This window comes from Hemibagrus wyckioides, linkage group LG23 (assembly GCF_019097595.1).
Source record: "Hemibagrus wyckioides isolate EC202008001 linkage group LG23, SWU_Hwy_1.0, whole genome shotgun sequence".
In the NCBI taxonomy this organism is placed as follows: domain Eukaryota; kingdom Metazoa; phylum Chordata; class Actinopteri; order Siluriformes; family Bagridae; genus Hemibagrus; species Hemibagrus wyckioides.
In genome coordinates, this window is record NC_080732.1 from 18,112,324 (window position 1) to 18,129,349 (window position 17,026).

General features: G+C 41.7%; 1 protein-coding gene across 1 annotated transcript in view; it reads right to left on the reverse strand.

Annotated features, from left to right (window-relative positions):
• Positions 1 to 17,026, reverse strand: part of thsd7ab (thrombospondin, type I, domain containing 7Ab) — a 125,054-nt gene that overhangs the window by 67,981 nt on the left and 40,047 nt on the right. The window contains exons 2-4 of the mRNA XM_058377051.1: positions 6,261 to 7,113; positions 2,016 to 2,264; positions 704 to 885 (exon numbers count right to left, since the gene is read on the reverse strand). Coding sequence (XP_058233034.1) covers positions 704 to 885; positions 2,016 to 2,264; positions 6,261 to 7,113 — 1,284 coding nt within the window. The remainder of the gene's footprint in view (positions 1 to 703; positions 886 to 2,015; positions 2,265 to 6,260; positions 7,114 to 17,026) is intronic.

The following is a 17,026-nucleotide window of genomic DNA, read 5'->3' on the forward strand; positions in this document are numbered from 1 at the left end:
AAAGCAGGCGTTGTTTACACGCCTAAGTCAGGTCTCTGTTTCTCCACTCAGGTTTCTGATGCAACCTACACAACACAGTTCAAACAGCACAGATTGACTTCCTGTCTTCACAACCTCCCTGCTTCCTGCTCTGTTCAGATCACCCTGATAACCGGATAGGGCCCCTGTACCATGTCGATTAGGACGCGACCCACCGCCTGCCTTTGAACCCAGCATGAGCAGATGATGGTGTCTTTAAGAGCAATCTCTGCTGCAGCTCTTTCCTTCACAGCGCTTTAAAGAAACCTCGGCTCGGGCGTGTGCGTCTGCTGATAGGTGTCTGAGCACGGGAGAGGAAAAAAAATGAAAGAAGCATGAAAAAAGGCAAAGGAAGTAAAAAACTGGAGGAGGTGTAGAGGTGAAGTTATTATGAAAGCAGGTGCAAAAGACAGAGTCAGAGAGGGAGAGACGGAGACAGTGATGGAGTGAAGAAAAAGACGGAAAAATGAAGGATGTCTTTATAGCTGTGGTTTAAAAATGCTGAGGCAGTCTGTAGGAGAATGTATAATGTGAGTTTCTATAAAAAAATGGAAAAAATATGCATTCCTATTTGAAAAGAAAAATGGAATATATACTTAGCTTGAAGAGTTCAGACCATAAATCTTTAAATTTTGGTGACATTTTCATCAGCACTGTTTAAATCAGGTGTTGGATTTGTTTGTACCTGGTTTGTCTTGGCTGGTGCTCGGGTCAGAGATCGGGTCGGTGTTAGCTCGGATGCAGTACACCTCCCTGGTCTGCATACCGCCTCCACATAACCCCGTCTGATTGGACCGTCGTCTGTCCTGCTGGCTGAGCAACATGTCCACGCGACACTCTGCCCACTCCGTCGTCCTCCAGGTGTAGCTGATGAGGTCATGTGAGGTCAAACCGGTTACTAACATTTATTTCACAGACTAGCATTTACACTGACCAGGCATAAAATGACTGACCACCTGTCTAATATTGTGTTGGTGCTGCTGTAAAAACAGCCCTGACTTGTCATGCACTGTGTATTCTGACCCATTTCTATCAGAACCAGCAACCAACCAACTTCTTCAGCAGTCTGAGCAACAGTAGCTCGTCTGTTGGATCACATGGGTCAGCCTTTGCTCCCAATGTGCATCAATGAGCCTTGGCTGCCCATGACCCTGTCACCAATTCTTCACTGTTCCTTCCTTGGACCACTTTTGATAGATACTGACCACTGCAGACCGGGAACACCCCACAAGAGCTGCAGTTTTGGAGATGCTCTGATCCAGTGGTCTAGCCATCACAAATTGACCCTTTGTCAAACTCGCTCAAATCCTTACGTTTGTCCATTTTTCCTGCTTCTAACACATCAACTTTGAGGACAAGATGTTCACTTGCTGCCTAATATATCCCACCCACTAACAGGGGCCATGATGAGGAGATCATCAGTCTTATTCACTTCACCTGGCACTGCTCATAATGTTATGCCTGATCGGTGTATAACATCATTAAATATTGATTAAGTGGATAACAGCTAGCATAGGGTCTGCAAGTTCATCATATGACTGCCAGATCAGATGATAATCAGATGTAGCACTCGATATTAAACATCGAGCGGTTTACTTCTAGAAGTGTTTTGTTCAGAACGTATCAGAACATCGTCTTGTGTACTGTTTATCCACTTCATGCTTTGAGAGTGTCGCCATGGAAACAAGACTTCAAGAACCCTGAAGCGTCTATTTTATTAAAATCAAGCTGATTTATTTGAGAGCTGTAATGTCAGCCCTTATGACATTCTAACGTCAGAGAGCAAAAAGTGTCATAAAATGTTATGTCACCTTATGTCATGAAAGTCAAATGTATGTCTACTTGAAAAAAACTCTTTGTGATTGGTTATGACTGGTGGAACAGCCTTTATGAACATGGATTGAAGTGTTACTCACAAGTCTAATCACACCATCTGGGTTTTATTTTGTTTGTATATTCTGCTATAGTTAGTGTCAGGCTTCATACTGGATGCTCACATGGCACAAGGTGGGACACCGTCTCCCACTGGCTCGCACAGCTGCTGTTCCTCCAGCTGCAGACACTGGGATCCTCCTCCCACCGGGAGCTGCTGGATCACTCTGCTGCGGGTCCGGATGCCTGTCGGGGCTTCTGGGTCGGCACAAGTCTTGGAGCAGGGCGTCCACTCTGCCCACTCACCCACCACACAGTCTTTAGGCATCAGGCATGGGCGGTGAAGGTCTGGGAGACTCCAGTGGGGGCACTGACTATATCAACACACACACACACACACACAAACCAATACAGTGGGAGAAGTGCAAGGATTCTTCATCACACTCAAGCTTTCTCCGAATCACGAAGACAAAATTTGACTCTCACAGATTTTTATTTAAAAAGATAAAATTCTGACTATTATGGACAGATGTGCTCGAATACATGCAGTTAGATAAAACTCACAGCTTGCAAACATCTGGATAAGTGACTCACATCCTCAGCCAGGTCTCCAAGACCAACACCAGGTACCACTCAGACAGGGGGTCAAGAGTCAAGGGTCGAGGCTCTAGGATCAGTTAGGTTTGCTTTTCACTACTTGTAGAGTATGCAGAGAAAAGATGGCTGCCGCAATATCCTATGGTGGTTGTTATCCCAAACCGGAGTGTCTGACTCAAACATTACACCCACCAACCTGAGGCATGTGGCACACAAAACTGAAAACACTTTAGAAGTGTAGAAGTCGTCACCTGATTGGCTAGATTGACTGACTGGCTACTTCCCTCATGGAAAAAAGGAAGCCGTTGTGTTTACATCCATAAACAGGATCTTCCTTAAATGAGTGATCTATGGTTGTACGCCAGTCTGTTTTGGTAAGGACTTTACATTTTCACCCCTTAACATGACGCTGAACAAAACTAACTCTGATTGGTTGCTTTACATGTCAGTCAAACCCTTCAGGCGGCTCCTGGCCAAGTAAAGCTGCTATGGAGTCCAGACCTTCTGCCATCAGTCTGAAGCTCTGGCTAGGTGACCTAACCCTAACTACCTTAACCCTAACTATTTTCTCAGAAATTAGCACAACGTATTCTGTGTATTCCAAATGGCTGTATCTTAAATCACATGCTTACACCATGTACTATTCTAGACCACTATTTAGTACATACTATCATTATACTTATAGTAATGAGTGTCCACTGGTTAAGATGTTGGACTATTTATCAGAAGGTTGTTGTATAAATGAGACAAGGATAAGGGTGTCTACTAAATGTCATAAACATAATCCTGACCAGTTCTCCAATTAGAGTTATAAAAATCTTTCATGCAGCCTTAAATCTGACAAAAGACCAGCTTTTAGACCAAATAAATACTTTATATATTTATACTTATACAAAAATGTACTGGATCGTAAGGTGAGGGGTTTTTGATTCAATAAGAAGCAGCTCATGATAGCAATCACACAGGTGGCAGAAGGTCCTGTGAGTGTGTTTAGAATAGAATGGAATCCTTTATTCATCACATATATGTTACAGCATAGTGAATTTTTCCCCCCAGAGGGGAAAAGTTGGGGTCAAAGTACCCCATAGAGCTGTTCCTAGCATAGCAGGGCTGAGGCTTGAACCCTGATCCTCCGATCAACAACCAAGAATCTTAACTGCTTGAGCCACCACTATCCTGTATTCTGTGATGTCACTGTGCTTGAAATATAAAGCGCCATCTAGTGGATGTTACTCAGGATGTACATAAGGTAGCATAATGCTTGCAAAATAGCGTGGCACCGGGTATAACAAGTGTTACCTCTTGTACACATAAAGTCCTGGGAACTCTGCCCTCTTCCGCATAGATGAACTCACAGACTAGTGGTTTGTTACTTTCTTTTTGAGTTTCCACTTATATATTAAAACAATTACATCGTTCCAAAATAGTTTGACTTTGCACTCGAGACAAAATCTGTTACAAGGATTTCTGTGGATCTAAAATTTCCTTTACCTGATTTCCTCAGCCAATCATCTGCTAGTTATCAGTTAGCGCTTAGCATTAATCAGTATGCCGCTCCAAGCAGAAGTAATCAGACGTGTTTGTAGAATTACCGATAATCACGACGCTTCTAAAGATTGAGAAACCGATAATTTTCTATAAAATTGCAGTGTTTTACGTTTTTTTTCTCTGTCTCTGTAATCCAGAGGCGAAGCGGCTGCCGGGCCATTAGAGTTAATTACAGACTGCGTTTAATGCACTGTAGCCTCATTTAGCATTCGTGCATTTAGCTGTCACTTGTGCCACACAGCGCTTAAGAAAGCGCTCAATTCGGAGCCGGATTTCTGTCTAAAAAAATAAATAAATAAATAATCTGATCAAAAGAAATGCAAGCCGAAACGTTTGGAGGAATCTTGGCGAGAGCCGTGGAGCCGATGGCTTCAGAGGAAAGTTTGTTCCAGTTTTGAGAGTAAAAACAAGTATGAATATTTCAGAGGCAGAAATAAACAACTTAAAGATGAATATTTATGCATCGGGGAGGCGCGAGTCATTTCTATGGTTCCTTTTAAAAATACCGTATTCCTGTCACCGCGCAGACGGACGAAGCCGCCGTGTTTTGTATGAGTTGGAAAATCGGCGACGTCGTCTAAAAGGTGTTCGGCTGCATGATGGTTGTTGCACTGTTCGGTTTTTGTGTCGCATTTGCTTGTGATTTCGGCACAGTAACGACACGTCAGCGCGGAAATCATCAGTAACGTAATTAAATATGTTAAGTTAGCTTAAGTCTTGTGTGATTTTGTTTTTCCGCCCATAAACATCACCTGATATCGTAGCAGCGTAATATTGTGTAAAGCTCATTAAAATGATACATCACCACAAACACAAATCAGCTTTATTTCCCTCTGTGTCTTATCGAGAGCGCCAAACTGTAAGAGACGACAAGCAAACACGGCCAATTCTTTTCTAGAACAGCTGACCTGCGATCTCATCCATGCCTTGAAAGAGCGTAGAGAGTGTGTATAGAGATGTCATCAGTGTGGCAGAAAATAGGCATCAGAGAAAGAGAGAGAGAGAGAGAGAGAGAGAGAGTGTGATGTGTAGCTTTGACAACCTGCTCGAAAAACAGAGAGAGAGCGAAAGAGAGGAGGGGGGAGAGAGAGAAAGAAAGTGTGATGCATGGCTTTGACATCATGGTAGAAAACAAGGAAGGGGGGGTGAGAGGGGAGAAACGGGGGGGGGGGATACATGGCTTTGACACCCTGCTTGAAAACGAGAGACAGAGAGAGAGTGAGAGAGAGAGCGAGAGAGAGAGAGAGAGAGAGAGAGGCATGGTTTTGATGTCCTGCTAGAAAACAAGAGATAGAGGGAGAGGGGGGAAAAACAGAGAGAGAGAGGGATACCTGGCTTTGACGTCATACTTGAAAAGAAGAGAGAGAGAGAGAGAGAGAGAGAGAGATATGCATGGCTTTGACGTCCTGCTAGAAAACAAGAGATAGAGGGAGAGAGGGGAAAGACAGTAAGAGAGAGAGAAAAAGAGAGAGAGATTGACAGAAAGAGTGATACAGCGGGAAAGAGAGATACATGGCTTTGACATGCTTGAAAACGAGAAAGAGGGAGAAAGAGAAAGACAGTTGTTCCCTGCCTGTCATCCTCCATGACAGAGGTGAGGGAAAATAAACAGAGGAACCCACAGATGCTGAAGCTTCTCTCAGCCCCAAAAAAGCTGAAGTGTAGATCTGAATAAATTGCTGCTTTGGGATTTTCCTCTGTCACCGGACAGAATGAGATCGTTAAACAGCGCAGTGTGCTTGTGCTAGATGAGAAAAATAAACCTGGAGCTACAGAATAATTGAATGGTCATTAATTCTGCAGTTCACTACAATGTTACCGGGCTTTAAGTTCCGCTTCAAAGCAACATGATCGCTGACTGTATCTACTGTAAACCAGCAGAGAGAAAGAACCACACTGCTGTATTTCACCTTAACGTCGTCTCTGGAATGAACCTTTCACTACAGGATGATTAGCAGGAGCATTAGTGAGGAACTAGACAATACATCGTGACTGGGGCTGAGATCTTTGCACTGGAGTGAGGAGTCATGAATTTAAATTGGGTCTATAGAGAATAGGCCGCTCCGTAACGTCCCAGCATTTCCACTGGACAAGACTTTGGGTTCTAATTTTGGGTTCTCTCCAGTACAAAGCCAAAGAAAGAAGCCTCAGGTGTGAAACATGTCCTCACTGTCTGACTGCACTGTAATGAAAGAAAGCCGGTGTTAGTTAGGTTTCTTTCTAACCTGAGAGGCACGGTGCTGCCGTTGCGGTGTACACAGACGACCTGTCGCGCCTGGTATCCCATCTCAATGCCCCACAGGCTGCTGTCCGGCCGGTTCAATTTGTTGCGGTTGCGTTTGTTCTTGATGAGTTCGCGTGTCTCTGGATCCCTCGCACCCTGCCGTTCTTTACCTTTCCTGCGTCGAGCTTGCCGCGTTACACGAGGCGGTGAGATGGAAGTCGATGACAGCGGTGGTGGCGGTGGCGCAGGAAGCGGGCGACAATCGCTCCAGGAGCCCAATCGCAAGTTAAAGACCATTTCCCTTCCCTCACAGTGCCTCGGTGTGCATGTCCGGAATTCGGTAAGGTTAGGACATGGCATGCCTCCGAACAGCGGCGGTGCCAGGACGGAGCGGGCACGATTCTGTAGTCCCACACCGCACGTCTTGGAGCAGGAAGTCCACGGGCTGAATTGCGACACCACGCAGTCCCTCGGGCAGGGAATCAGACAGGCCTGCTCCAGCCGTGGCCTCGGCTCAAAGTACTCGCAGATGGAATTGTCGGCTGGAGAAGAGTCGGCTCTCAGCACGCAGCTCACCTCCCGCTTCTGGATTCCCGCTTCGGCGTGTAAACAGTGCCCGCTGCCTCCTGAGTGCTGTGCTACATGCAAGCACCGGTTCCAGGAGCCAAGCTGCCATTCGTACAGATCGCGGTGCCAGTCACACACTCGGAAGCAGCTCTGCTGGTTAGCCGGGCGTGATGACTGCTGGCAGTTGGTGGGAAGCGTGGTCCAGCCCTCCACATGGGCACACCACACGGCCCGGCTCTGACTGCCACCCGGGCCACACTCACTGCCCATACACCTTCCCCAAGGACCTGAAGAGAAACGGGAAAAAACACAAGCATCCCAGTTATGAACAATATTCACAGACAAATATAAAAAGATCTCTGGCTTTCCTCCATCTCAGTGGAAGTGTGTCCTGTACACACACAGAGTATAAACAAGACATGAACACTGTCAAGTCACCACAATTCTCCTTTTCCAGTAATTTGTGTAATCTGTAACTCACAGCAGTGTTCATAAGGCTACATAACACCTACACAAGCCCTTCACTCGAACCGATGTTAACCAATATAAACCTTTATACAACCTTAATCCATCAGAAATCAGCTGTCATAAAGACTACTTTGGTCCATTTTGATGTCAAACTGACATAACACCATGAAACAAGTCAAGTGACATATAGTTGACATAAGCTTCTGCTATGACATTACAGTGGCTGACTGACATTGAACAACATTGCAAAGAAAGTTACCAGACATTTTTAAAACTTTTATTTATATGAAAACACAATTTTTGTTAAGGGGGTTTTCATAAGGCTGCAAAAAACCCACATAAACCCTTAATGTCAACTGTCGATAAAGCATTATAAACCAGTGTAATGACTTCTTCCAATAGGTGTATACACCTGAACAGCATCTCATTCTCATTTATCAACAATGATAGAACAATATAACTGGCAGAATGAGTAAAGACCTATGACACTGTGAGGTCAATTTAAATGTTTATAAGCATTTTATAACATGTCATTACAGTGTAATAACAGTTTTTCTCTGAGTAAATAAGTGAGACTTTGGTTGTGATACCTATTATACATCACAGTTACCATCACATGACTGACACACCACGAATACTCTGAACCACACACATTTTGATGCCATGATGCTCTTATGTCAACCTGGAATGTGTTATAACACAACCTTATGTCAACAGCGCCATGTGATGTCAAGCAGACTTGAACGCAGTCTTAATGACAGTCGAGGGGCACCTGGTTGAATAAGCCTCTATAAATGTCTGGGTAGGTTGTTTTTATAGGCTTATGAAGGCTTTATGTAGCACTATGAACACAGTACAATGTTATTAGAGAAAAGAGAGAAAAAAATCTATTGTTAAACCAATGGCTATAAATGTTTTTTGTCACTAGAGAAATTAGTGCAAACCAGGGGACTTTTTAGCTTTTGGTAAAAATTTACAATGGTCATAGGGTTTAAACGTGTTATACACACATGCTAACAAAACTACTATAGTAAAATTGAAAACAACAGTCATAAGCAAGAAATAAAAAACGCTTTTATTTAGCATTTGATATCAGATAATTTATATAATTTACATCTCCGTCCATTCTTTTATCTGATCTTTGGTGCCCTTGATGTCGAACTTGAGCTGTGTTAATAAAACAAAGTGGAATGTGGGTGTCTTAGCGCCGCTCCTTTATATTCTCAGCACAGTCGTCTAATGCGAATGCTGAGCGAGTAATGGGCTGAAATTAGTCACACTTTAATTATAGCTCATTACCTGATGCCGTGGAAGACTGGCAGCCGAAATGCGGCTGAAATTCCGACTGCAGAACAAAATGTCTGGAGCAGACGACACGATCGTGGAGAAGGAGCTTAATTGCTAAGAGGGAATTTTTGTGATGACAAGCTCATTTGTTGTTTTTTTTCTTTTCATCCTAACATGTTGCACAGGGATAAGTATGGGGTTTCTATGGAAATTAAAGTCGCATTATGAAAGTGCGAAAGGAAAACAACCGGAATGTTCTTTGATACAAGAGCATACTTCCCTCCTACTTCCCTTCCCCAGGATTTGGTGATTACAGAAATAAACACAGGATATTCGGAGAAGCTTCCAATTTTTCACAGATTTGACCCGAGATGTGTCACGTGACGTCACCGCAACACTCATTCAGCCTCTTCCATTCAGGTGAAACATGAATACAGATTGTATAGTAAGCCACTACGTAAAAACGAGTCTCATTGCTAGGAGTTTAAAGGAAGAATCCTGAGTTTGTCATTTCACTAATTCTCACAGTTTTCCACAAAATAAATAAATAAATGAATGAATGAATGAATGAATGAATGAATGAATGAATAAATAAATAAATAAATAAATAAAGTAATAATAATAATAATAATAATAATAATTATTATTATTATTATTATTATTATTATTATTATTATTATTATTATTATTATTATAAATAAATAAATAAATAAATTAATTAATTAATTAAAAAAAATAAAAAAAATCAAGCATTTTTTGTCCACAAAACAAACCCCTTTGAGGAATCCTAAAGGAAGTAAATAAATGTAGAAACCAAAATAATCATATGTATTTATAATTAATACATCTCCATTTCTATGTGAGCAAAAAACACCAAACCAAAACAGTACTGAAGTTTCAAGCCAGCCTTTCAACAATTATAGCCCAATTGCTTAAAATGGCCGATGTAAAATGAATTATATATTAATCTCTTTGCTTATTCGATTATTGTGTGTTTACCAATCTCAAAAACCTTAAGTGGAATAATCAATAAATAATCAAAAATACAAAGAAGTTCACATCTGTCTCGCTGAGACAGACATCAGCAGGAACACAAATATCTTACAGATTTCAGTGTCAAATCAGTGACCGCTGATCTTTTTGTCATCCGCAAACCCAGAGATAATGAAAAACAACTGAGCAAAATAATTACACAACATACACATCATCCTCCTCCTCCTCCTCCTCAGCCCTGTTTATTTTTTTCCTTGTGGTTTCATTCATCTGTTCATTCCAAGCCTCATTAGCACCAGGGTATGACCCCCTGTTCTGCCTTCATGAGGAAGCACATGGCTTCACAAATGTTATGACTAGCAGGTCGAAACAGTGAGAGCAAAAACCCGTTAGAGATCTCGCCTCGTAGCGAGGCAATAATAATCACAGACTGTGAAAGTTAAAGGCAGGAGATAAAGAATCTATAGCACGAGTCCATAAATCCACAAAGTAATTAAATAAATAAAAAAATGTGGAAAGAAAATAGAGCAGAGAAAAAAAAGGAAGTCTTGCAAAAAAACAAAAGAATTTTAAATAAACATCCTGCCTTCAAATGAGCCTCAAAAACCATAGAAATCTTTTGCTATTCTCTTGTGGTGTTTAATACTTAATATTTTCTGCAGCTCTGATTTCACTCAGTGTGGATGTTTATCAATATGTCACAACAGTTAGCGCTTGATGCTACATGTAATTACAGTGTCATTCCTAGCAATTTATCAACGTTTCCCAGTAAAAAAAACGTTGACATTCCCGACAGCCTCGCGTTGTTTTTTTTTAGTCACATATCCAAAGCATTAGCTTTATTAGCTTTATTATTTCCAGCACAGTGACAGCGTGGAGTCTTTCAGGCTTATATTTGCTTAGCGTGAGCTAGCAACATGGCGTTTTTTGCCCTTTAGTTTCATTTGCTTTTGAGTTTCATTTCAACACAACATATTCACAGATTGTTCATATCTGCTAATCCTAGAATGCACAGAGTTTATGAACCTCGCTAAGGTTCGACGTCCTGTATGGCGCGATTGTCTCAGCTGTGCTGAGTTTTTGATGAAGAAATCATTCGTATTTTTTGGAAGTTATTGTGTAAAATCTTTATGTCATGGATATCAGTTAGCACTTCATTACATTTTTAAAGGATTTTAAGTCATTTTGGACATGAAAGATAAAACAAAACAAACAACCCTAAATAATGATGTAATGTGTTGCAATCATTTTTCACTTTCCATCTGGTTGTGCTCCTTTTATGCCTGATATTGGAACTAGAGTCACTTTTAGTGATTTGTTAGAAAAAGTCACAATGTAAATTTGCATAAGAAATCAAATGAATCACAATCTGATCAGTCAGGTGATGCAAAGTGATGACGTTCGCTTCAGAACACAATGTTTAAATACGTGATCCAAATCCAGGCAAAATTTCCTTCATAGGATTTCCCAAAGGCTCTTATAGCAAGAACACCAGCATTTAGGATACAGACGGGAACCCTGATCAAAACGGATGTCAAAAATGGATCCAAATCCGAAGCTGAGGTAAACATGATGTCTCTGTGACACTAAAGATTCCCACCATCACAGTCAGACTGGATCAAAGTCTCCAGAAACTCTGATAAGCCTTCGTTATCCATAACAGATCCACGCCTCTGACGTGACATCTGGCAGGACGGACCACACCAGCGTAGAGCCGCTGATCCGCGAGATGTCCGTCCGTCCTTCCTGTCTCAATCTGGGCTTCACTGGGAGTTTAATGGCTCTGCGAAATGTGTTAGCTTTCCTGCAGCAAATCTCTGCTCAAGCAAGCCAGAGCCAAGCCAAGCTTCACAAAACCGTTTCACAAACAACAAAGGGATTTTTTTTGCTTTCAAGTCTCTGGACTCTCCCACTGTGTGATCGGAAGAGTATCAGACAGTGATTACTGAAAGCGACAGAAAGCAGTGGTCTGCAAAAACGAGGAGAGACACGGCCCTGCGACTGTGCAGACTTCACAGATGCAGCAGCTCCTGTAATTGAAGATTGAAATCAAACCCTGAGCTTGCACTGAAGCCAGCACTGCTATTTTTTTCTCCCTTTGCAGCACTGTTTTGTTGCTTGCCACTTCCCCATTGGCATATCAAGTACACCGGCTTCCTACAGATCCCGCTAAGCAGCGAGTGGGCCGCATGACAAGGGGTCTCATGGGTCTACGGCTGAGAATGGGCTTCGGAGGAGCTGTCAAGCTATTCAAGAATTACGCTCAGTTTGTTTGTGGTGTCGAGAGACAACTGTTTATGTTGGTGCTGAGCTCAACCACGGAACTGTAAATGCTGAGCCTACACAAGAAGATTGTCTGCAGTTCAGAATTTCATCCTCAGCCTTTCCATGGTTGGTGCACCTCACATGGTGTGACTTCATTAATCAGGATTGGCGTAAGCCATGGCTGAGCTTTGATAAACCTGAAGATTGAAGGAAACGCGTGTTTCCTCGGTCTTGCCCTTCTCGTTTAGCAAAGCTGGGGTTGAGATCCGTAACGGCTGGCTATCGATCAAGTTCTGCATTGTCCTGTTGCCTGTCAGAGGAAGAGCTAATTCTGAGTGACAGTGCTGCAGGACTTGACAAGTGCTTGGGTGAGGACTGGATGGCGTGTAGACACTGGAATATGACAGCTCCAGAGTTTTATACAGGAAAGCAGGCCAATTTTTTTCTCATGCCACTTTCAACAGGAAACCGGCTTTCAACAGGATGCCCAGATTCTGGTGTTACCCAATCCATGAACTTCCTGTACAAGTGAATAGACAGAATTTGGTTAAAGGATAATGATGGAGTGACGAAAGCGGTTCAAGCTTGGAAGAAGTAAGAGCTGTCAGAATCCAAGCCTTATATATATGACCTAGATAGAGATAAAAAAATATCCTTTATCTATCAAGCACGAGTTGCTACCTCAAACCTCACTATTCTAGGGACTACGGTTCAATCCTTTGCAAGTCCCAGGTTTCCTCAGGGTTCTCAGGTTTTCTCCTACAAGTAGATTAGCTACTTTACATTGGCTCTGGATATGAGTGAGTGTGTACAAGGTGCCTTGTATTGGACTGGCATCCCATCACGGGTGTTTTCCGGTCTCACACCTGACATTCCCAGGAGGGTCTGCAACCCTGATGAGGATAAATCAGTTTCTGAAGAAGAGTGAATGAATGATCTAATAATAATACTAATGCCATGTTTAACATAAAGTCAGGACTCTACTCCTCCACACCAGCACAGACTCTCTAATTCCTCATTCCTCAGAATTCATACAAGTCCCAATTGTCTAAAGTAAATTCTGATCCTTGTTGTTCTCCCGATGCTGTATCTGAGTATTTCCCAGTTTTTTTCCATTTGTTCTTTGGATTATTCTCAACGACTTTGGATCATGATTTCGTTTGGATTTTCTATTAAAGTCTCTCTCTCTCTCTCTCTCTCTCTCTCTCTGTCTCTTTGTGCAAAGAAATCCTCCATCAAATTACAAAAAGAAGAAAATGTTCTGAACCTCTGCCATTATAGTTCTTACAAATGACATGTCTTAATGATCAGCTATAGAAAATGCCCATAATGGAGGATATAAACATTTATTAATTTCCAGCTCCAGTTTGGCAAAAGCAAACCAGATCGTCTCAGATGGTGGTGAGAGAATCTCTAACCTCAGATAGAGTGTAATTTATGAGTGATATTAATACTTCTCAGTATCCTGAGGTGATGAAAAGACCAAAGCCTTCAGCATTTGAACATCATAATCATAGCATGCTAGGACTTTTTTCTTTCATACAAACAACTTTTCTAGCACAATTCTAGTTATGAAACTTATGCTAGACTGCAGAGTAAGACTGACATTGTTGCATTTTACTTACGGGTGGTGCTCATAGGGCTACATAACCCTTACTTAAGACTGTCATGCAAACTAACAACAAGAAAACAGGTCTCAGCTATCATAGATAACTTATATCATTTGGGTGCTGTTTATAGTGCTACATGACACCTACATAACCCCATCATGATATCTATTCTAGCAGGTCTAAGCTGTCATAGATGGCTTATATCATTTGGGTCATGACATAGTGCTGCATGACACCTACATAACCCCTTCATGATATCTAACCCTTTTTCCAGCAGGTCTCAGCTGTCATAGATAGCTTATATCACATGGGTGCAGTCAAAGTGCTACATGAGACCTACATAACCCCTTCATGATATCTATTCCAGCAGGTCTAAGCTATCATAGACGGTATATATCATTTGGATCCTGACATAGTGCTACATGACACCTACATAACCTCTTTATAATATCTAAGCCTTATTCCAGCAGGTCTCAGCTGTCAGAGACATCTTATATCATTTGGGTGCTGTTTATAGTGCTAAATGACACCTACATAACCTCTTCATGATGTTTAAGCCTTACTCTAGCAGGTCTCAGCCTGTCATAGACAGCTTATATCACATGGGCGCTGTTCATAGTGCTACATGACATCTACATAACCCAAACATGATATCTATTCCAGCAGGTTTCAGCTTTCAGAGACTGTTTACCTCAACTATGATGTCAAGTTGACAGATATGATTTTCTGTGGCAAACCTGTGACAGTCTTATGACAAGTTTATAAATATTTGATCTTCTTTGGTTATATAATATCTGTTTCTTTTTCGTGAAATGCTATGATTGGCAGTGGTACATATTTTTGGTTCAGTCACATGACCATAACAGAAGTCCCATGAGCTATAATGTCAGGTGTCATGATGCTCTAATGAAGAGTAATTCAGCCTGTGTCATAATGCAATCTTGTGTCAACACAAAATCGGTCACTTACATCAACCTGACATGAAAATCTGATAAGCTAGTCCTTATCAGAATAAAACTTTATAAATGCTTATGTAGCTTCACATCAGTTTCCATTAAGGGCTTATGTAGCCTTCATGTAGCTCTCTAAACATATCCTATTCAAAATGTTCAGAAGATGCAAAATGTGAATGTTGGGGGAAGTATTTTTGTTGTGTTTTTAGTTTTATCTGGATATGAAGGCTTATGTTAGTTATGTATATGCAGAATATGCAAATTAACTGTATGTAGGGGTCATGTAGCATTATAAACGCTGCCTTTTAATCAACAGTCACATCATTTCAGAGAGCATTACAGAAATTAAACCTAGCACATATTTGGAGATATTTGGAAAATTTCATTATTCTTTCAGTATAATTTATAGAAAGCTTATGAAGATTAAATGAAGCCTTATGTGCTCGACCCTTGGGTTTAATTTTACTGCAGTGATTTATCCCAGATTTAAAACATTTCACAATAAAAATATAAACAATTCTTCAGCACCAAATGCAAATCCATTTTTCTTCATGTAAACATGGCACACCAACAACCGAAAACACAAGATACACAACTACTAGCTGTGAAAGAGCCTCTGACAAGTGTTCCAGCTGTTGTGTGATCACTCAGCCATCGATTATACGAGCTCCTCTGCAACATCTCAGCCACTTTCCTGAGTTCAGACCTCCCACTGAGTGCCACAGTGTCTGCTTGAGACTCCGCAAAATATGCGAACGACAGAAAACGTTGCCAAGTGCAAAGAAACCTGGGAAACCCTATGAAGCGTTATAAAGTGTTATAAACACCTTTTGTAATATACAAGCTGTTAACTGTGTATAAATGCGTTATAAAACCTAGTTATAAACTGTAACGGTCTTTTCTGTATATTGAATAGTACATATACATAATGCATATTTTTTATGCATGTTATAATTCATTATACCATATGCATACACAGTGTCATGCCAAGTGTTTCCAGCTCAGAGAGAATTCTAAGTGCAGTTATAATGATTCATGAATTTGACAAGGTCTGAGCCGTTATCGCTAACATAAAGCCGTCAGTGTAAGTCTGTGAAAGATAACCCTGGGTCAGATGGGATTGCTTCCGATATTTGATGTTGAGCACGAGAGCCAGGAAAACCACGTCAACGTTCACTCACATGGAGCGGGATAAAGGTCGACCTCCGGCAGCGAGCTGCCGAAGATTCCCAGCAGGTCTATTATTCAGAGAGTGAATATTGGCAAGCCTGAGCAGAGGATAACCGAGAAGGAAGGAGCTGCTTGTCCATAAGGAGAAGCACTCGAGTACAAACAGGTCCATTTGGGTCATCTACGATTGCATTTCATTACACGGATTTTGCGCTACGTCCGAATCTAACCCCGATTCCACTCGCGTGAACCGTCTGGTTTCTGATGATCTGAAGTACGTATTAAATAAAAGATGCTTCAAAACAACATCAAAGCACCTTCTGCTCTTAAAGGTGCTGACCGCATGCAGAAACCCAGTGAAAGATCTGACCCACTCTTGTTTGTGAGTTCCCTTCTCAAGCTTTTTCAATTTGAAGCAAAAAAAAAAGGAAGATGGAAGCCAAGCTAATCGAGCACGCTGTTTCAGGCATGTTTTTATATCCCATGCTTTTTTTGTTTCAGCAGACAAATGCAATCGGAAATGGAAGATCGCAGCATGTGCATCTGCCCCTGGTACAGCAGTAAATAGAAATAGTGCATGTGTGCACTGCAGCTTCATGATGCCAATTTAACACAGTGTTTCCATGAAAGCTCTGCCTGAGGGGAGGAAGAAGAGGAAAGGACGTGGATTTAAACCAGCACAGACCAAATACAGGTCCACCGATCTGCCCTTTGGGTACAAGGCAAACAGAACACGAGCTAAATAAGAGCTGATCTGAGCGGTGCAGGAAAGAGAAAAAACACACAGAGGGCCAAACCCAGCCATAGGGCTAAACAGCTCTCTGATTGGTGTATGTCAATAAATAGAAAGAGATGCTTTGTGTGTAAATGGCTGAGGAAACTTTTTTTTAGAAGCCCATGATTATCACACAGTGCTGATGTTCAGCCTTGACACTGAGAACTCTGAAGGAGAGAAGTCGAAAGCAGCTGCATTTCTGTCCTGAAGAATTTTGTGTATGTTCAGATTGCATACAAAAGATTAAAATGAATGGTTCTGGTGGGTCTGCGGTTTTTCCTCCTTGTTTCTCCTTAATTTTGGAAAATTTCTATCTCCCCCATCCAGGGCAAAGGGCAATAAGACACACTCAGGGAAAAGCACAATCCACCTTCTTTCTTATACATCACCTCACAACTGGTTAGTGTTGCTATGATTGACAGGTGAGAGAGAGAGAGAGAGAGAGAGAGAGAGAGAGAGCACTCATTCTGCCTAGAAAACATGGGCCAACTGATTCAATACATCCTGCATTCGATTCAGTACCTAGTGCATTCGATTCAGTATCTACTATTTATTCAGTACTCACTGCAGTTAATTCACTATCTACTGTTTCACTCAGTACCTGCTGCATTTGATTCAGTACATACTGCATTCGTTTCAGTATCAACTGCATTCAATTAAGTACCTACTGCATTTGATT